At 37.8% G+C, this 18,945-nt stretch overlaps 1 protein-coding gene across 1 annotated transcript in view; it reads left to right on the top strand.

Moving 5' to 3' along the window:
- Window positions 1-18,945, top strand: part of ttn.2 (titin, tandem duplicate 2) — a 314,983-nt gene that overhangs the window by 23,668 nt on the left and 272,370 nt on the right. The window contains exons 17-33 of the mRNA XM_078404016.1: window positions 368-598; window positions 1,315-1,559; window positions 1,700-1,896; window positions 1,979-2,143; window positions 4,496-4,664; window positions 4,760-6,453; window positions 6,537-6,818; window positions 7,677-7,943; window positions 8,070-8,342; window positions 8,459-8,722; window positions 8,820-9,080; window positions 12,154-12,414; window positions 15,623-15,886; window positions 16,934-17,194; window positions 17,320-17,580; window positions 17,733-17,993; window positions 18,101-18,242. Coding sequence (XP_078260142.1) covers window positions 368-598; window positions 1,315-1,559; window positions 1,700-1,896; window positions 1,979-2,143; window positions 4,496-4,664; window positions 4,760-6,453; window positions 6,537-6,818; window positions 7,677-7,943; window positions 8,070-8,342; window positions 8,459-8,722; window positions 8,820-9,080; window positions 12,154-12,414; window positions 15,623-15,886; window positions 16,934-17,194; window positions 17,320-17,580; window positions 17,733-17,993; window positions 18,101-18,242 — 5,498 coding nt within the window. The remainder of the gene's footprint in view (window positions 1-367; window positions 599-1,314; window positions 1,560-1,699; window positions 1,897-1,978; window positions 2,144-4,495; window positions 4,665-4,759; window positions 6,454-6,536; window positions 6,819-7,676; window positions 7,944-8,069; window positions 8,343-8,458; window positions 8,723-8,819; window positions 9,081-12,153; window positions 12,415-15,622; window positions 15,887-16,933; window positions 17,195-17,319; window positions 17,581-17,732; window positions 17,994-18,100; window positions 18,243-18,945) is intronic.

Genomic DNA, 18,945 nt, shown 5'->3' with positions numbered 1-18,945 from the left:
AGTGCTCATATTTGGGAGCACCACTTTGAACTCCTCTTTCCAAACAGTGTTTAAACTAACTTTGTCCTTTGCTTTAAATTTATGCTGCTAAATTTTTTTCTTTGTCTATTTTTTATGCTGTGATTTTCCAACTAATTTCTAGTAAAGCCTGCATCAAAATACCCCTGAAAATCTGTTTGGAAAATGGTTTGCTTTTTATCACATCGATATATTCAAATGGTTTCATGTTGTTTTGTTATGTTCTGTGTGCATTTTAATGTCCTTAGTAAGTGCTGGTTAAATAATTTCTATTTCATGTTTTGCTTATTTGTCATATTTTACCCTATGAGGTAACATCTGTTGAAATTAAATCTATTCACTTTTCCAGGAGTACCAGATTTCTTCATTTGAAGAAAGACTTATTAAAGAAATTGAATTGCGAATCATCAGAATAACTTTAGAAGAACTTCTTGAAGAAGATGGCGAAGAAATGATGTTAGATATTTCTCCTGAAGAATCCATTGAACCAGGATTTGTTTCAACAGTGAAAAGTTACAGAATTCTTGATGGAATGGGTGTTACCTTCCATTGTAAATTATCTGGCCATCCATTGCCTAAGGTGAGCAATATTTGCATTAGAATCCAAATATGAGCATTGAGTTTAAGAAGCAGGATGTCATGTCGCAATTTTATAGGACTTTGGTTAGGCTGCATTTGGAGTAATATGTGCAGTTCTGGTCACCTCATTACAGGAAGGATGTGGAAGCTTTGGAGAAGATGTATTAGAGGTTTCCAGTATCCTGAGAGATACTGTGAGAGTAATAGCTGTAAGGAGCAGTTTGACAAACTTGGATTATTTTCTCTGGAATGTCAGAGGCAGAGGGGACATGTAATAGAAATTCAGAAAATTATGAGAGGAATCGACAGGGTCAACAGTCAGATTCTTTACCCCAGGTGGAAATGTCAAATACAAGAGGGCAGAGCTTTAAAGTAAGATGGAGAAATTTTAAAAGAGATGTGTAGGGCAAGTTCTTTACACAGGAAGTTATAGGTGCTGCCAGACATGGTGGTGGAAGCAGATATGAGAGTAGCATTTAAGAGACTTTTAGATGGCCACATGAATGTGCTGGGATATGGAGTTCTTGGCGGCATAAAGGATTTAATTTAATTTCGCAACAGGTTCGGCATTGTGGGCTGAGGGGTGTCCTGTGCTGCATGTTCTATATGCTACAATGCAAGATCATTATATTTGGATAAAATGTATATTTAATATATTTTGCATAATGTAATTTTAATGAGTTATATCCAGATGGTATACATTTATGTTTTCTTTAGATTGTCTGGTTCAAAGATGGTAGGCGCCTGAAACATGGGGATCACTATATCATGGAGACTTCTCAGAATGGCAAAGCGAATCTGCGAATTTCGACAATTTTGCCAGAGGATGAGGGCATCTACACAGTGTTGGCCAGCAACATCAAGGGAAATGCCATTTGCTCTGGAAAGCTGTTCATAGAACCTGTTGGTGTTCCAGCAACCCAGACTTATTTATCAACTACAGAAATGATGAGAAGAATGCGGTAATTTATTAATCATTCTCTCTTTGTATAGATTGCAAACATTGTTTTATATTCTGTTGCAATTGGACATTTGCAAAGTTAATCAGTGTGTGATTTCAAAATAAAAAAGTTAACATTAATTGTTTATTCCCTTTCCCTAGATCCGTGTCTCCTCGATCTCCAAGTCGGTCACCAGCACGTAGGCTAGAAGATACAGATGAAACTCAACTTGAGAGATTGTATAAACCCGTTTTTGTTCTGAAACCTACATCATTCAAATGTTCTGAAGGGCAAACTGCTAGATTTGACCTAAAAGTTGTTGGCAGACCCATGCCTGAGACGTTCTGGTTTCACAATGGTAAGAATTGAACATTCTCATATCGATACATGTAAGAAATATGGGGAATTTCAGTAATTAATGGGATATGTTTCTGATCCAGGACACCAGATTGTGAATGATTATACTCACAAGATTGTGGTGAAAGAAGATGGAATTCAGTCACTGATCATTGTTCCTGCACTGCCAATTGATTCTGGTGAATGGACTGTTGTGGCACAAAACCGGGCTGGCAAAACCTCTATCTCTATGACACTATCTGTAGAAGGTAACATGAACTTCATTATCTTATTGAATGGAAAAAATCGAAATTAGATTTGAGGCCACCTTTTGTGCGAAAATGTTTACTGTTTATTCCAACAGACAGGTGCAGATTAATAAGGAACAACATATTTGTTCCTTGCCCTGAGCAGATGAGCTGAGATTACTGCACAGTGAGAGACCAGTTTATTACAATATTATTTATCTCCATGTGCATTATTTAGAAGGCACTGAGAAAGCATTGAATTGGGATAGTAGGTTTCTGGTGCAATTCAAGAGAAAACGACTGTAGGAAAAAAAACTGCTGATGATGGGTTAAATCGAAGGTAGACCCAAAATGCTGGAGTAACTCAGCAGGTCAGGCAGCATCTCGAGAGAGAAGGAATGGGCGACGTTTCGGGTCGAGACCTCTCTTCAAACTGATAGGGGAGAGGGTGGGACAATGATAGGATGTAGTTGGAGACAGGAAGACTAGTGGGAGAACTGGGAAGGAGGAGGGGATAGAGAGGGGAAGCAGGGACTACCTGAAGTTAGAGAAGTCAATGGCGCGGCGATCGTTTCGCTGAATACCTCCGCTCAGTCCGACTCAACTAACCTGATCTTCCAGTGGCTTAGCACTTCAACTCCCCCTCCCATTCCCCATCTGACCTTTCTGTCCTGGGCCTCCTCCATTGTCAGAGTGAGGCCCAGCGCAAACTGGAGGAACAGCACCTCATATTTCGATTGGGCAGTTTACACCCCAGCGGTATGAACATTGACTTCTCTAACTTCCCTGCTTCCCCTCTCTATCCCCTCCCCTCCCAGTTATCCCACTAGTCTTCCTGTCTCTGACTACAATCTATCTTTGTCCCGCCCCCTCCCCTGACATCAGTCTGAAGAAGGGTCTTGACCCGAAACGTCACCCATTCCTTCTCCCCCGAGATGCTGCCTGACCTACTGAGTTACTCCAGCATTCTGTAACTACCCAAGAGAAAAAGACTGTTATGTAAGCATTAGATACGCGGCACGGTAGCGCAGTGGTAGAGTTGCTGCTTTACAGCGAATGCAGCGCCGGAGACTCAGGTTCGATCCTGACTACGGGTGCTGCACTGTAAGGAGTTTGTACGTTCTTCCCGTGACCTGCGTGGCTTTTCTCCGAGATCTTCGGTTTCCTCCCACACTCCAAAGACGTACAGGTTTGTAGGTTAATTGGCTGGGTAAATGTAAAAATTGTCCCTAGTGGGTGTAGGATAGTGTTAATGTACGGGGATCGCTGGGCGGCACGGACTTGGAGGGCCGAAAAGGCCTGTTTCCGGCTGTATATATATGATATGATATGATAGATAAGCATAAGGCTGGTTGAAAGTTATATTTTAAGTTCAAATATGAACAGAATATATAATAGACTGCTCTGACAGAAAAATGGAAATATCTACTTTGTAAAAAAAAGTTAACAGTTTGCCAGACCTTGCCCTCTAGTTCTCATTATACCATGTAAAAAGTGATTTAAGCTCTGCACGGGATGGTGTAATGGGAGAATGAACAGATTTCATTTCAACTAGACCAAGTCAACCCATTGAGCCCAAACCTCTACTGCGTTGGTGCAGCACCCTCTCTTCCCCCTCCCCCTCCCCCTCACCCTCACCCTCACCCTCACCCTCACCCTCACCCTCCCCCTCCCCCTCACCCTAATCCTCCACCTCACCCTCCTCCCCCTCCCCCCCACCCCATCCCCCTTATCCTCCCTCCTCCCCTTCCTCCCCCCTCCCTCCCTAGGAGATAGATTTAAACTTTAAAGCGTCAATAACTTAAAAAATGTAACACCGATTTCAATGAAACTTTTCCATTAGCACCAAGGGGACGACGGTGAGTAAGGTGGGCCTAAAATTGTCACGCTATCATGTACCTTTTTGGCTGTAGTTCAGGAACAAACAAACGAGGGTTTTGGTATATAGATGAAATGAATGGCCTGGTTGAACCTAATGTAATTTTGTCTGAAAGCTTCATATCGTAAATGCTATACTTGAAGGAAAAACAGGTCAAAAATAGACCATTTGACTCCTTGGGTTGAGTTTCTCCATTAAATGAGATAGCAGCTGCTCTGAGTCTTAACTCAAAGTATCGACCTTTGTAACAAATCTCCGATTAGAAAGGCTAAATGAATAGAATGATTAATAAGCTTTGGACCTCTACATTAAATCTCAGATTAACATATGCCAGTAATTACTTTACCAAGTTTATATTGTAATACAATACAAGTGAAAAATTATATTTATTTGTTGCGTTTACTAAAAAACATCTTTTAGTTATACTTGGTGCATGTGTCATTGCAGATTCAAGTTTTTAAGTTGTTTTATTTGAAAACTTTTTTTTTTAATAGCTAAAGAACATTTATTGAGACCACAGTTTAAAGAAAAGTTGAAAAATGTCAGTGTCAAAGAAGGTGCCCCTATTGCAATGGGAGTAAAAGCTGTTGGAAATCCAAACCCTGATATTGTATGGCTGAAAAACAGTGATATTATTGCCCAGCATAAGTATCCTCATATCAAGTAAGTATATTGCAATTCTGATAGTAAAATGTTAATATGCATAAGTACATTTGTTACATTTATCCCCTTATAATGTTTGCTTGCTTATATTTTAGGATTGAAGGTACTAAAGGAGAAGGTACACTCAAAATTGACTCTGCAGTTAGTTATGATGCTGCGTGGTATACTGCAACTGCCATTAACAAAGCGGGTCGTGACACAACAAGATGTAAAGTCAATGTTGAACTTGAATATGCTGAGCCTGAACCAGAAAGACGATTAATCATTCCAAAGGGAACATACAAGGCGAAGGAGATATCAGCGCCTGAACTGGAACCCCTTCATCTGCGCTATGGTCAGGAACAATGGGAGGAAGGTGATCTGTATGATAAGGAAAAACAGCAGAAACCTCACTTCAAAAAGAAGACTAGCTCTGTGAGGCTTAAGTGTTTTGGGCCTGCACATTTTGAATGCAGACTGACACCAATTGGTGACCCAACAATGATTGTTGAATGGTTGCATGATGGTAAACCTCTTGCTGCGGCCAACAGACTTCGCATGATTAATGAATTTGGATATTGTAGTCTTTACTTTGAAGTAGCTTATCCTCGAGATAGTGGTATTATCACCTGCCGAGCCTCAAATAAGCATGGTGCTGATCAGACATCAGCTACTCTCATTGTGAAAGATGAAAAGAGCCTTGTTGTAGAATCACAATTACCTGAAGGCAGAAGGGGAATGCAGCGAATTGAAGAACTTGAAAGGATAGCCCATGAAGGTGCACTTACAGGTGTTTCAGAAGACCTTATAAAAGAGAAAACAAAGCCTGAAATTGTATTGTTTCCAGAACCAGCAAGAGTATTGGAAGGAGAAACAGCCCGTTACCGCTGTCGTGTCATAGGCTATCCTCAACCAAAGGTCAACTGGTATCTGAATGGACAACTTATCCGCAAAAGCAAACGGTTTAGAATACGGTACGATGGTATCTATTATATGGAAATTGTTGATAGCAAATCCTATGATTCAGGTAATGTCAAAGTTACAGCAGAAAATCCTGAGGGGGTTGTGGAACACACAGTGAAACTAGAAATCAATGAAAGAGAAGATTTCAGATCTGTCTTGCGGCGAGCTCCTGAACAGAAAGTTGAAACCAGCATTTCAGAACCAGCCAAGCCATTCTTTGAAGTTGTAAAAGTAGATAAAACAACAGATGCTGCAGCTAAAGAATTGATAAAGCTTAAAAAGACTGAAAGAATTGTTCATGAAAAATTAACAGAGGAAACGGAAGAATTGCGAGGCAAGTTTAAACGTCGAAAGGAGGAAGGTTATTATGAAGCTATAACAGCGGTTGAACTCAAATCGCGTAGACGAGATGAAGTTTATGAAGATATGCTGAGAAAAAGAAAGGAAGAACTTCTCCATTGGACCAAACAAGTATCTGAGGAGGAGAAGAAATTACCTCCTCCTGAAGGCACAGTCACGATACTAACTTTTAAACCTGATAAGATTCAATTATCGCCAAGTATGGAGGCTCCCAAAATTTTAGAGCGCATTCAGAGTCTGACTCTAGCTATTGGAGATGAAGGTCATTTCCGTGTCAGAGTTGTTGGCAAGCCAGACCCTGAATGCCAATGGTTTAAAAATGGTGTGAAGATTGAAAAAACTGAACGAATCTATTGGTACTGGCCTGAAGACAATGTTTGTGAACTTGTAATTAGAAATGTCATACCTGAAGATTCTGCCAGTATAATGGTAAAAGCAATCAATGTTGTTGGTGAAATCTCAAGCCACGCTTTTCTGCTTGTACAAGGTACTTTACTTTGGGTATTAAACTCTTTATTTTGTTTTTAGGAATCACTTTGTATTTACTTCATTTTCAATTTTGCTCTACAGCCAAACAAGTGATCACATTTTCTGAGGAGCTTGATGATGTCAATGCAAAAGAGAAAGATACCATGGCAACCTTTGAATGTGAATTATCGGAACCATTTATTAAAGTACAGTGGTTTAAGAATGATGTGCAAATCTTTTCTGGTGACAAATACCGAATGCATTCTGATCGGAAAATTCATTTATTGTCTGTATTGACCATTAATATGAACGATGCTGCAGAATATACTTGTGCCCTTGTTGAAGATTCTTCAATAAAATCAACAGCTAAGCTTATTGTGGAAGGTGAGAAAAAGCTTAAGTTGCATATCAATATTGTTTTACTTTTTCAAAGTAAAACAGAGTGAGAGGAATGGGACCCAGGCAACAGCATAGTTTAAAAAGGGGATTCTACTGCTTTTGGGTCCAGATAGTTAATGAGTTAGCTGGGATGCATGCAGCCAGAATTTGAGTTTTTGGAAGGTTACAGGTTGACACCTGTCCAGTGTCCTTGCATCACCTTATGCAGCCTGGGATTTAACTTTGCCCTAATTCTCTTGTTTGGTTTAGTTTTGAGATACAGTGTGGAAACAGGCCCTTTGGCCCACCGGTCCACGCCGACTCGCGATCCCCGCATATTAACACCATCCTACACACATTAGGGACAATTTGACATTTATACCAAGCCAATTTACCTACATACTTATACGTCTTTGGAGTGTGGGAGGAAACCGAAGATATCGGAGAAAACCCACACAGGTCACGGGGAGAATGTACAAACTCCGTACAGACAGCACCTGTAGTTAGGATCGAACCCGGATCTCCGACGCTGCATTAGCTGTGAGGTAGCAACTCTACCACTGTGCCGCATTGCCTTGGAATATCTTACACATGGTGTTATATAAATACATGTTATTTCCGTACATATTGCCATATTATTGGCATACGATGCCTTTATGGATCACAGATTCCTATTCAAAAGAATACTCTTGTCAAGAATTTATAATGTAATGTTGTCCCATGTCTTTGATCCATAACATTTAAGCATAGCTTTCTACTGAGTGCGAGATTTATAAACTGCAATATGTAATGTCATTATGTGAGTCAAGATATTAAAAACTGCAATGATGAAATTACTTAAAACTTATATGTTATCTGCCTTAGGAACTATCATTGAATTAATTGAAGAGCTTTCAGATATAGAAGTGCCAGAGTCATTCTCTGGTGAATTGGAATGTGCTGTTTCATCTGAAGATGCTGAAGGAAAATGGTATAAGGAAGATAAAGAGATCTGTTCAAGCAGCAAGTACTCAATTTCTTCTCGTCGTGGTCGGCACACTCTGACAGTTAAGGATGTTGCCAGGGAAGATCAGGGTCGTTACAGTTTTGTAGTACATGACAAAAAGTCAAGTTGCAATCTGAAAATGAAACGTAAGTTAAAGTACACCTTTTTGTGTTTTCTGATATGCACTGATATTTGTTTAGAGGATGTAAATTTATCAGGTTTAAAAAATATTATCAAGACTTTATTGACAAAGACATCTTTGGTATTTTCAGCACGTGCCGTGACGATTCTTCAAGAGCTTGGAGATCAGACTGTTTGTGAAGGCGATATTGCTCAACTTGAAGTAAAATTCTCTCAAGAAAATGTTGTAGGTATTTGGCAGAAAGATGGCCAAGAAATCCAAGCTAATGAACGTATTCACATTGTTATAGATAAAACATCACACATGTTGCTGATTGAGGATGCAACTAAAGAAGATGCTGGCAAATATTCATTTCTTGCTACTTATTTTGACCTCTCAACATCTGGACATTTAACTGTTCAGTGTAAGTATTCATATTTTTTAGCATCTGTATAGTTTTTTCATGGAGTAATAAGGGACATTTGTGCCATCCAGAGATTTCCGAAAAATAATGACAAATATATTTTATTTATTTTCCAGGTATTGATATTGTGATCCCTCTTAAAGATCAAACATCTCTTGAGGGAACAAAAGCAGTTTTGGAGTGCAAAGTTTCAGTTGCACATATTACTTCTGTGAAATGGTACTTTAATGATCAACCAATTCAGTTTGGTAATCGGATACAAACTGTTGCGAAAGGGGCTAAACAGCGCTTGGTGATCAACAGATCATTTGCCTCAGATGAAGGATGCTACAAACTTGTCATTGGCAAAACTGAAACAAGTTGCAACCTAACAATTGAAAGTATGTGCCAAATTATTATGAAGTTGTTTAAGAACTTGCACCTTTGTTTGTTGAAAAGATTGTTTTCTGAAACTTGGATCTGTATCTTTTTGTATAGGAATTCAAATTATTAGAGGACTAAACGATATGACATGCTCAGAGACACAGAATATTACATTTGAAGCAAAGTTGTCTCATGCTGGGATTGATGTAGCTTGGATATTTGGAAAACAGGAGCTCAAAACGGGTCCTAAATGTAAGGTGGAAGCAAAAGGCAAACTTTACAAATTGACTATACTGAATGTAATGAAAGACGACGAAGGGAAATACACATTTATGGCTGGTGAAAATACATCAAAAGCAAACCTTACTGTTTCAGGTACAAAACCATTCTTTAATATTATGTTAATTTAACAATGTTAAAAATCATGGCCATCTCTTCATGGAGATAAATTGAAAGCTTATTCTAAATATTGTAAATGTCCAGATAGCCCTAGTTGTTAGAACTATGCAATGAAAATAGCTAGAGTGCACATTATTTAACATTTGTTTATGATATTTGCTAATTTGATTAGTTGAAATTAAAAATGGCATCACTAATGGTTTGCTTAACCCTCATCAAGTACAATCAAGATGATAAACTAATTACTCATGTTTAAAAAAATGTTTTATAATCAAATTAAGATAGCTGGCATAAAATATTAAGAATTTTATTTTATGAATATATAAAATATATTTCATGAATGTATATCAATATATAATGTATATAACTAAATGTTTTTTTTCAATATCTTCATTAATACTTGTTCAGACATCCCAATTCTCTTGAGAAGCCTGTTCTCTTGAAAGCTAGGCATGGACTTTCTTTCTCTATGTATAATGAAAGAATTTTCTTCCAACCACTGGTCACCTCAGTTGATCATGCTTTCAAATTTCTGCACGTATATATTTCTGCACGTATATATAATCTGGCTATGGAAATTCACCCATAAATTTTCAAAGCATTTTCAAGGCAAGAAAGTTAGTCACAGAAACGCAAATATCTTTGTTTTGTAAAAGGGGTAGTAGCCATTAGTTAATTCAAAAGACAAGCAGTCTTCAAAATAAATCTATAAGAAAATAACTGCAGATGTTGGTACAAATCGATTTATTCACAAAATGCTGGAGTAACTCAGCAGGTCAGGCAGCATCTCGGGAGAGAAGGAATGGGTGACGTTTCGGGTCGAGACCCTTCTTCAGACTGATGTCAGGGGGGCGGGACAAAGGAAGGATATAGGTGGAGACAGGAAGATAGAGGGAGATCTGGGAAGGAGGAGGGGAAGGGAGGGACAGAGGAGCTATCTAAAGTTGTCTAAAATAAATCTGTTTACTTGTAACTTTCTTGCAGTAATCAGGGACTTAAGAACACAGTAAGAGATTTGCTTTGGAAAATGACATGGCAAATCTCCTCTATTGACACTTGAAATATATTTTATCAAACAACGTAACGTTCATTGATATATTACGCTCATCAAACTAATCATTGGATGTGGGATGTTTTAATTCTGTACAGATGTAACAACATAGGAGTACACAATAAATAAATGTTCATGTAAATCGACTCTCATTAAATAGTTCATTTTTGACCTCTGCAAAAATCAGTTTACGGATAGTTCTCAGGAAAGGAACCCTGGCATAAACCAGGTACTGCTGCACATTGTCCCCTCTTGTGGCATACTGCAATCTTCTTATTGTCTAATGTTACTTCTCCATCTGAGGTTGAGTAAATCACTTTCATACTGAAGAATCTGAAAGGCTAATTGGTCTGCTTACAGAATCCTCAGTCCAACTCCCATGTTTCCGCAAGGAAGAATAATCTGTGAATTTTGTGTATAGATTTTACAAAGCCACTCTGTTTCTTTCCTCTTAGCTTCAGATAATCAAGTCTTGAAATACATTTCATCCCATATTCCTTCACCATTGACTTTCCTCAAACTTTGAAATACATTTATTTGTCTAAATCTTTCTGTTCTGTTATTTCTTGGAATAGAAATAACAAGCCACTTTTAAAATTCCATTTTGATACATATTCCTAGATTTTCTACATTCCTCCCTCTTCTGACCAATTCAATTTAAAACTTTTATTCAATTAAAAAAATTCTGTGCACCATCTACCACCCGCATACCCAAGTAAATAATTCAAATTCATCTCAAAACTACTGGAAAACCATTGATTTAAGTTCTTCACATATATAATTTAATGCAAAATTTAAACACACATTTTAATGTAAAACTTTGTTTTATAATTTTTTAAAGGAAATTTACTTGCTTTAATACATTTAGAGTCAAAGAGTCATACGGCATGGATGGCCCAACTGCCCATGCCGACCATTTCTAAAGATAAAAATAATTCCAACTGTATTATTGTTAATGAGTAGAATTTCTAGTATTGGCAGAGCCAAGTATGTTTTCACATTCAAGATAAAAGACAAAGGAAAGGAAATGGGAAATATTTTCTGTTTGCAAGTAATTAATTTTATAATTTTTCTGAAAATATCCACATAAATACATTTTCATGATTTGTGACACTGTCATGAATGTAGATCTTGCAATAGAGTAAACCAACATCATGGATGGATAGACAAAGATGAGATTTTAAAGTCAATGTAGACTGAAGCCAATTTAGTGAGTGATTTGGAACATAGCACTCATTATGTGAAAGGACGAGAAATATTTCATTAGTTGAAGTCTCTGGAAGATAGTGAACGAGAAGATAAAGTCAGAAAAAAAGCATTGAAAAGTAGTAAAGCCACAGGTTTCAGTGCAAATGCTGAGATTTAGAAAGTGGTAGAGATTGGAGTTGTGATCTTGATTTTGAATATGATGATCGGTTAAAGGTTATTGAATAAAGTATCAAGATGACAAATATTCTGCTTCAATTTTAGAAATATCTGGGTAGCGGTTTTGGATCAGTAATAAAATTATGCAGCTAGCTTTGCTTTCCCAATATTAAGTTGCAAAAAGTTGTAGCTCATCCAAGCATTGACATTAGGTAAGCACTCTCACAACATTGGCAAGCTAGAGATTGAGAAATATTGGGGAGGTAGAAATAAACTGATATTCTTGATAAGCAGCCTACAGTTAAAGAAGAAGAGATATTGGATCACTGATCCATTTAGTTCTGAGAATAGAGAAGCCACTGCATTAGAAGATATGGAAGGACAGTTCTATTAGTCTTGTTTCTGTGCAAAAAGCATTTGAGAAAAAAATATTATCAAAAGCAGAAAAGGAGTGACAAAGTACCATTGTCATTTCCCTTGGACATTATTTCTAACAAAGTATTTTACAGTGTCAAAAATGCCATTTGTTAATTTTTGTAACTGTAGGTATAAATGTGTATGTATGTTAAGTTTTAGAAATTGTTCTTGGTTTTCTTTGTTATGTTTCATTCCTGTATTTTTGAACATCTACAGGGGGTGCCATCAGCAGACCACTTAAGGATCAAATTGTAGCTGAATCACAGCAAGCCATCTTTGAGTGCGCAGTTGCTAATGCATCCTCTGAAGGCAGATGGTTAAAGGATGGCAAACCAATGTGTCACAGTGACATTATCCGAAGTGAAGTGGACGGAGTCACTCGACGTCTCATTTTTGAGATAACTAAATCAGAAGATGCAGCTGAATACTCATACCAAGTCGCAAGTTCTAAGACTTCTGCAAAACTTAAAGTCGAAGGTCAGTGTATACCCTAATTATTCATGTCTTCTCTATATTCAGAGAGTATAAATAAAACTTTTAATGTAATTGGCATATCATGTAATTGTTAATAGAAAAAATGTTTACCAGAAGGACCTATTCATTAAAAAATAGTACTGGATTATAGTTATAATTTTAAACATAATATCAAATTTATATCAGATAATGCATCAGATGATAACGTAGATTTTAGCTTTATAGTGTGCAGTTTTGGGGCATTGCGGATATTGAATTAGTCCAAATAGTCCCTCGTGCCTGTGCATACATTTGAGGCATAAGCCATGCTGGGGAGCATATTGATGAGACTGTTGGGCTTACACAAACTATGCTCACTGGAAGAATGGTGAATATTGAACTCATAATATTAATCGGCATACAGCAATATTTGGCATTTGTCTGCCATGTATTCTGCCATATCTGAATGCTGTGGCTAATGTCATGCTGCACATTTGAATGGTCATTTGATAATATATAGTACATCCGTCCATGCTTAAAATGGTTAAAGATCACTTTTAGATTAGTCGGTAATTGATTTGGCTTTTGTGTCTGCTGCCTTCCAGTGTCTTTAAAATTCCTCACACTCTTTCCTAATATAAAATTATGTGGTAGGTACTGAAAGTCTTCATGATAGCCAAGGCTTCAGCAGAAATCAATTGCATATTTTACTTGGGCAGCTTACAACCAGCAGCATGAATATTGATTTCTCTAACTTCAAGTAACCCTTGTATCCCCTCTATCTCCGTCCCTCTCCCACCCTATTTGTTGTACTAGTTTCACTCTCGTTGCATTGAGTTTCACTGTCAGCGTAACACATTATCACCTATCCCACAACCAACAGTAGACCAATGTGGGCTCCACTTTTCCTTGATTATCGTTGCCTTTTTGCATATCTTCCATTCATCTGTCCTATGTACCATCTATATCTCCCTTTCCCCTGTCTGAAGAAGGGTCGACCCGAAACGACACCTATTCCTTTCCTCCAGAGATGCTGCCTGATTCGCTGAGTTACTCCAGGTTTTTATGTTTGTCTTTGGTTTAAACCAGCATCTATAGTTCTTCCCTCCACATTTTGTCTGCTTCTAGATAGAGTTGTGTTAATTGGAATTTGTCTTATAGCATGATTGGGTGCATAAGGAAAGGTTTCCTAAAATAGGGCAGGCTGCTAGGAAAAGTAAAGACAAAAGCTTAGAAGAAGACTTTATTCCTCATGATTGTTCACGTTGGAGACTTGTCCTCTGTGCACTCTGGGCTAAAAGAGTTCGATTGTATCTATATTTTAAAAGGGATGTGTTCACCAAAACTATTCCCCCATAACTACAGTTACAGTCAGTGGTTGCCAAGGTGACTATGGCCAAGAGCTTTTTGATGCAAGCTCCTTACATGCTGTGTAAGGAATGTTAGTTCTCTATTTGGGAGAATTGCTAACAATTTAGTTTGCTGGGTCAAACGGCGACTAAACATCCAAATAAAAATGTACATCAGGACCTGAAGGAGTAATCAGTCAAATTAGGCACTCAATCAATTACACAATGTCTGAAAATCAAGTAAAACCTGCAAATGTTAGAAGTAAAAAACAGAAACGCTCTGCAGGTGAGGTAGCATTTGGGAAAGTAGAAATAAAGTTCATGTTTCATGTTAATGTTTAAAGTTAAAGTTAATGTTTAATGTGGATCAATCGTCAGAGCTAGGAAACAAAGAAAATAAATTTTAAGTTGTAGAGTTGATGGGGAACAGATGAATAGGACAAGAATGAGGCAAAGGTTAAGTTATAGTGAAAGTAGACACAAATTACTGGAGTAACTCAGCGGGACAAGCAGCATCTCTGGAGAGAAGGAATGGGTGACGTTTCGGGTCGAGATTCTTCTTCCTATGTTGTTATCGTGGTTCTCTGGTCAAATGGGATATGGGGTGATGTAGAATGATAAAATAAACAAAGCTTGATGTGTTGCAAATAGCATTTCTAACAAGATGGGCTGCATGTGTTTATTATTGTCACATGAATAATGAAAAACTTTGTATGTTATCCAATCAAATCATACTGTACTTGAGTACAATCGAGTCATACACATTTATAACAGTTAGTGCAGAGAAAAATACCAAAATGAAGAATGTAGTGTTACAGTGTTGTAGTGCTCCAGCCATAAATAAAATGCAAGGGGTGCATAGAGATAGATTAGGAGATCAAGACTACACCTTTACCTTATGAACACCCTTAGCTTATGAACACCCTAAACAAATGGGGAGAGAGAATATGAGTCAATATTACAGATGACCTATCGCAGGAATGGCCAGTTCTGAAACAGAATGACAGTGAGTTACTTGAAGATGGAGAATTTGATTTGTCCAGAAGATAGTAAAGTGCCCAGGGGAAGGTGAGGTGCTACTCCTTATTGCGTCTTAGAGTCATGGTCATACGCCATGAAAACAAGCCCTTTGGCCCAATTTGCCCATGCCAATCAAGCTGTTCCATCGAAGCTAGAACCATTTGCCCACTTGTGTCCCATATCCCTCTAAACCTTTCATAAGCATGTACCTATCCAAATTTCTTAAATGTTGTTATAGCACCTGCCTCAACTACCTCCTCTGGCAGCTTATTCCATATACCTAACACCCTCTGTGTGATGACAGGATTTTGTTCTAATAGTGTAGGAGGTCACAGACAGAAAAGTTATTTTGCAATGGGATGGAGAATTAACATGGCAGGAAATGGGAAGCTCCAGGTTGCTTCTGTGGACTGAATGCAAAGGCATTGCCAATGAATCATTCAATCTATATTTGGCTCTTCATCTGTAGAGGAGAACACATTGTGAATACATAATGTATACATTAGTTTGGAAGAAATATAAGTGAATTGCTGCTTTGCTTGTAATGGATACAGTTACAAGGGGAAGTATGGAAGTGCTTGGTGGGAACAGGAAGTTGCAAAATGGATGAGAGGAAGATGTATCTGGTGGTGGAATGTTGTTGGAGAAAAGTTAACTACGTTTCTTGTCTTCGCACAAATTTGTTTGACCTCTGAAGGTTTTAAATATATTTTGTTTTAATTAAAAAGTGGCAATTTATCTTGCAAAATAATTCATTATCACTGAGAAAGAACACTCCCCTTTCCTTTACCGTAATTAGTAATCAATTAAAGGTGATTGAAATTTTATTGTAAATATAAATTTACAAAATTCTGTTTATACAGCTGTCAAGATAAAGAAGACCTTGAAAAATCAGACTGTCACAGAAACCAATGATGCATTCTTTTCGATGGAACTTACACATGCTGATGTTACTGGAGCACAATGGATTAAAAATGGGGAAGAAATCAAAACAAGCGACAAGTTCGAGATTACTGTAGTTGGGGTTGTACATACACTTAAAATTAAGAAGTGTGTGGTCCCAGATGAATCTGTGTACACCTTCAAACTTGGCAGAGTGTCAGCTAATGCCAGACTTCACGTAGAGGGTAAGTAATGAAATTTTATTATCTTTTATGCCTTAACTTATCCTATTTAGTAAAGCAAATATTGAATGATAGAATTATTGAAAAATACATGCATTCATGCATTTTCAATGTGTTTTAGGAGTCTTGCGTTGTTTAAAATGTACATAATGTGACCAACTGATGTAGCTTAGTATAATGTGGGTATTAGCTCAATGGTTTTAATATGTGTAGGAAAGAACTGCAGATGCTGGTTTAAATCGAAGGTAGACACAAAATGCTGGAGTAACTCAGCGGGTCAGGCAGCATCTCCGGAGCGAAGGAATGGGTGACTTTTCGGGTCGAGACCCCTCTTCAGACTGATGTCAGGGGAGGGGGCAGGACAAAGATAGAATGTAGTCGGAGACAGTAAGACTAGTGGGAGAACTGGGAAGGGGGAGGGGATGGAGAGAGAAAGCAAGGGCTATCTGAAGTGGTTTTCAATATGTTCTCACGATTACGGGGTGAACATTTAGCCCATGGAGTCAATGGTGGCTCTCAAACCAATCCCATTCTTCCAATTATCTCCTTCTGACCTATTCTCTCACATTTATCCATTAAGAACCCACAGATTACCTGACCACCCACGCAATTAACACTAGCTATCGTAACAAATATCACGTCTTTGGGACGTGAGAGGAAACTGGAGCATCAGCTTGAAGCACATGTGATGGCAGGGAGAACATGCAAATTTCGATGCGCGCACATACACACAGCCCTCCTTCCCCCCGGAGGTCAGATTCAAACACAATCTGTTGGAGCTAAGAGGCAGCCACATCACCTGCAGTGCTAGAGTGCCTCCCCTAAAGTGAAGATTTAATTAAAATTGAAAATAATAGAATTACAAATAATTAACAAAATATTGCATGATTTATTTTGTTCCAATTTCATTCATTATTTTTTTCCTATATAAATTGTGTTCTTAAAGTTACTAAAGTATGTATTTTTTCTTCATGCTAACATTTTAATCGCATCTGAAATGTTTATCTGAATGGGTAGACATTGAATAATGCTATGGTTTTGTCTTAATAGTTATCAAGGTTATTAAGAAACCAAAGGATATTACTGCCATGGAAAATTCCTCAGCTACATTTGAATTGAGTGTGTCACACGACAATGTGCCAGTAAAATGGATGTTCAACAATGTCGAACTTAAGTCAAGTAGCAAATGTAAAGTAATTTCAGAAAGGAAAGTGCACAAACTAATATTGGAGAATATCTCCTCAGCACAAGTTGGCGAGTACTCTGCCATCATTGGGCAATTGGAATGTAAAGCCAAACTTTATGTGGAATGTGAGTGTGAAACTATATTTTTCTGCTTCACAAAAGATAAATTTAAATAAACTAATTAATAAATCCATGATTTTAAAAGATTCACTTATTTTTGTATACTAATTTTCATTTAAATTTATTTCAAGCTGTACATATCACCAAGACAATGAAGAGCATTGAAGTTGCAGAGACAAAAACCGCAACTTTTCAGTGTGAGGTGTCACATTTCAATGTCCCAGCCACATGGTTGAAAAATGGTGTGGAAATAGAAATGACTGACAAGTTTAAAATAGTTGTGCAAGGCAAACTCCATCAGCTGATTATAATGAACACAAGCCATGAAGAATCTGCAGAGTATACCTTTATCTGTGGAAATGACAAGATATCTGCTACTTTGACAGTAAAACGTAAGACTTTCTCATTGATATATACTGTATATCCATGTTTAAAGTTCATTTTTCATTATTGCATATGTAACCATTTGGTTGTGTTCTATCAAAATCATTAATGATGTATGTCAAGTGACTTTGTAGCTAATACATGGTTTTCTTTTTTTTAGCCATTTTAATTACATCTATGTTAAAGGACTTGAATGCGCAAGAAAAAGATACAATTACCTTTGAAGTAACAGTGAATTTTGAAGGTATAACTTACAAGTGGCTCAAGAATGGTAAAGAGATCAAATCAACTGAGAGAACACAACTAAAGACGAAGCAATCAAATCACACACTTTCAATTCGGAATGTTCACTTTGGTGATGCAGCTGAATACAGTTTTGTTGCTGGATCAGCATCATCTGCAGCAACTTTATATGTGACTGGTAATAGCTTGTATTATTTATTTATGATTTGGTTTGGTAATATGCATCACATTAACATTGTTTAACCTACCATGCACTGAATTTAATCATTTCTTTTTCTTTTGTAGCTCGGCAAATTGAATTTAGGAAACATATCAAAGACATCAAAATCACTGAAAAGAAGAAAGCCACCTTTGAGTGTGAAGTTTCGGAACCTAACATTACAATACAATGGATGAAGGATGGTGAAGAAATACAGTCTTCTGATAGGTAAGTATCTAATCTATGCATCAGTTAACCTTGTATCCTCAACGTGGCTTTTCTGATGCTTACCTGTTGACTTCCCCCTTTATGCCCTCTTTAAACTTTAAAATTATAACTTTGGTAAAACTCTGCTGATTATCCTATCTCACAACATCACTGCTATACAAATCTACACCGGCCCACCAGCAACACCCCCACTCATTCCTCCCACCCATCCCATCCCTAATGTAAATGTTGTGGAGCAAGAGAAATATTGACGTAACTTTATTCTATGTTCAGACAAAATTATTTATTCAATTGACCTTTTATCTACTGTGCGGAGAGGGTGGAAGAGAGAGGCCTGCTCACCTTACTGGTAACAGATTGCTCATTCTCTTGACAATTGCGTCAGTCATGTGAATATTCCACGGATTTCCACATTTTTAAAATCCATTTTCCGCGCTTTTTGCATGATTTCCGCAATTTTCACTTTGCCAAAATCGCATTTACCAACGGAGAAATCGGATCTGGAAAAAAGAAGAAAAAAAACGATCTATAGACTTGTGATGAACACTAGGGTTCCGCTGGAGGTCGCTCGGGATTCCGCGAGAAATGCCCTGCGCCCTGAAAGTCTCCCCGAAAATGTGGCACCTAGGCTGGGCAAGGCAGCCAACCTCATCGGGACTTACACGGCCGATCGCTGGGTTGAATTTGCAACCTGCGGCCGGGG

This window comes from Rhinoraja longicauda, chromosome 8 (assembly GCF_053455715.1).
Source record: "Rhinoraja longicauda isolate Sanriku21f chromosome 8, sRhiLon1.1, whole genome shotgun sequence".
NCBI classification, from domain to species: Eukaryota; Metazoa; Chordata; class Chondrichthyes; order Rajiformes; family Arhynchobatidae; genus Rhinoraja; species Rhinoraja longicauda.
The sequence above is the reverse complement of the archived record's forward strand: the minus strand, read 5'-3'. Positions and strand labels throughout refer to the sequence as shown.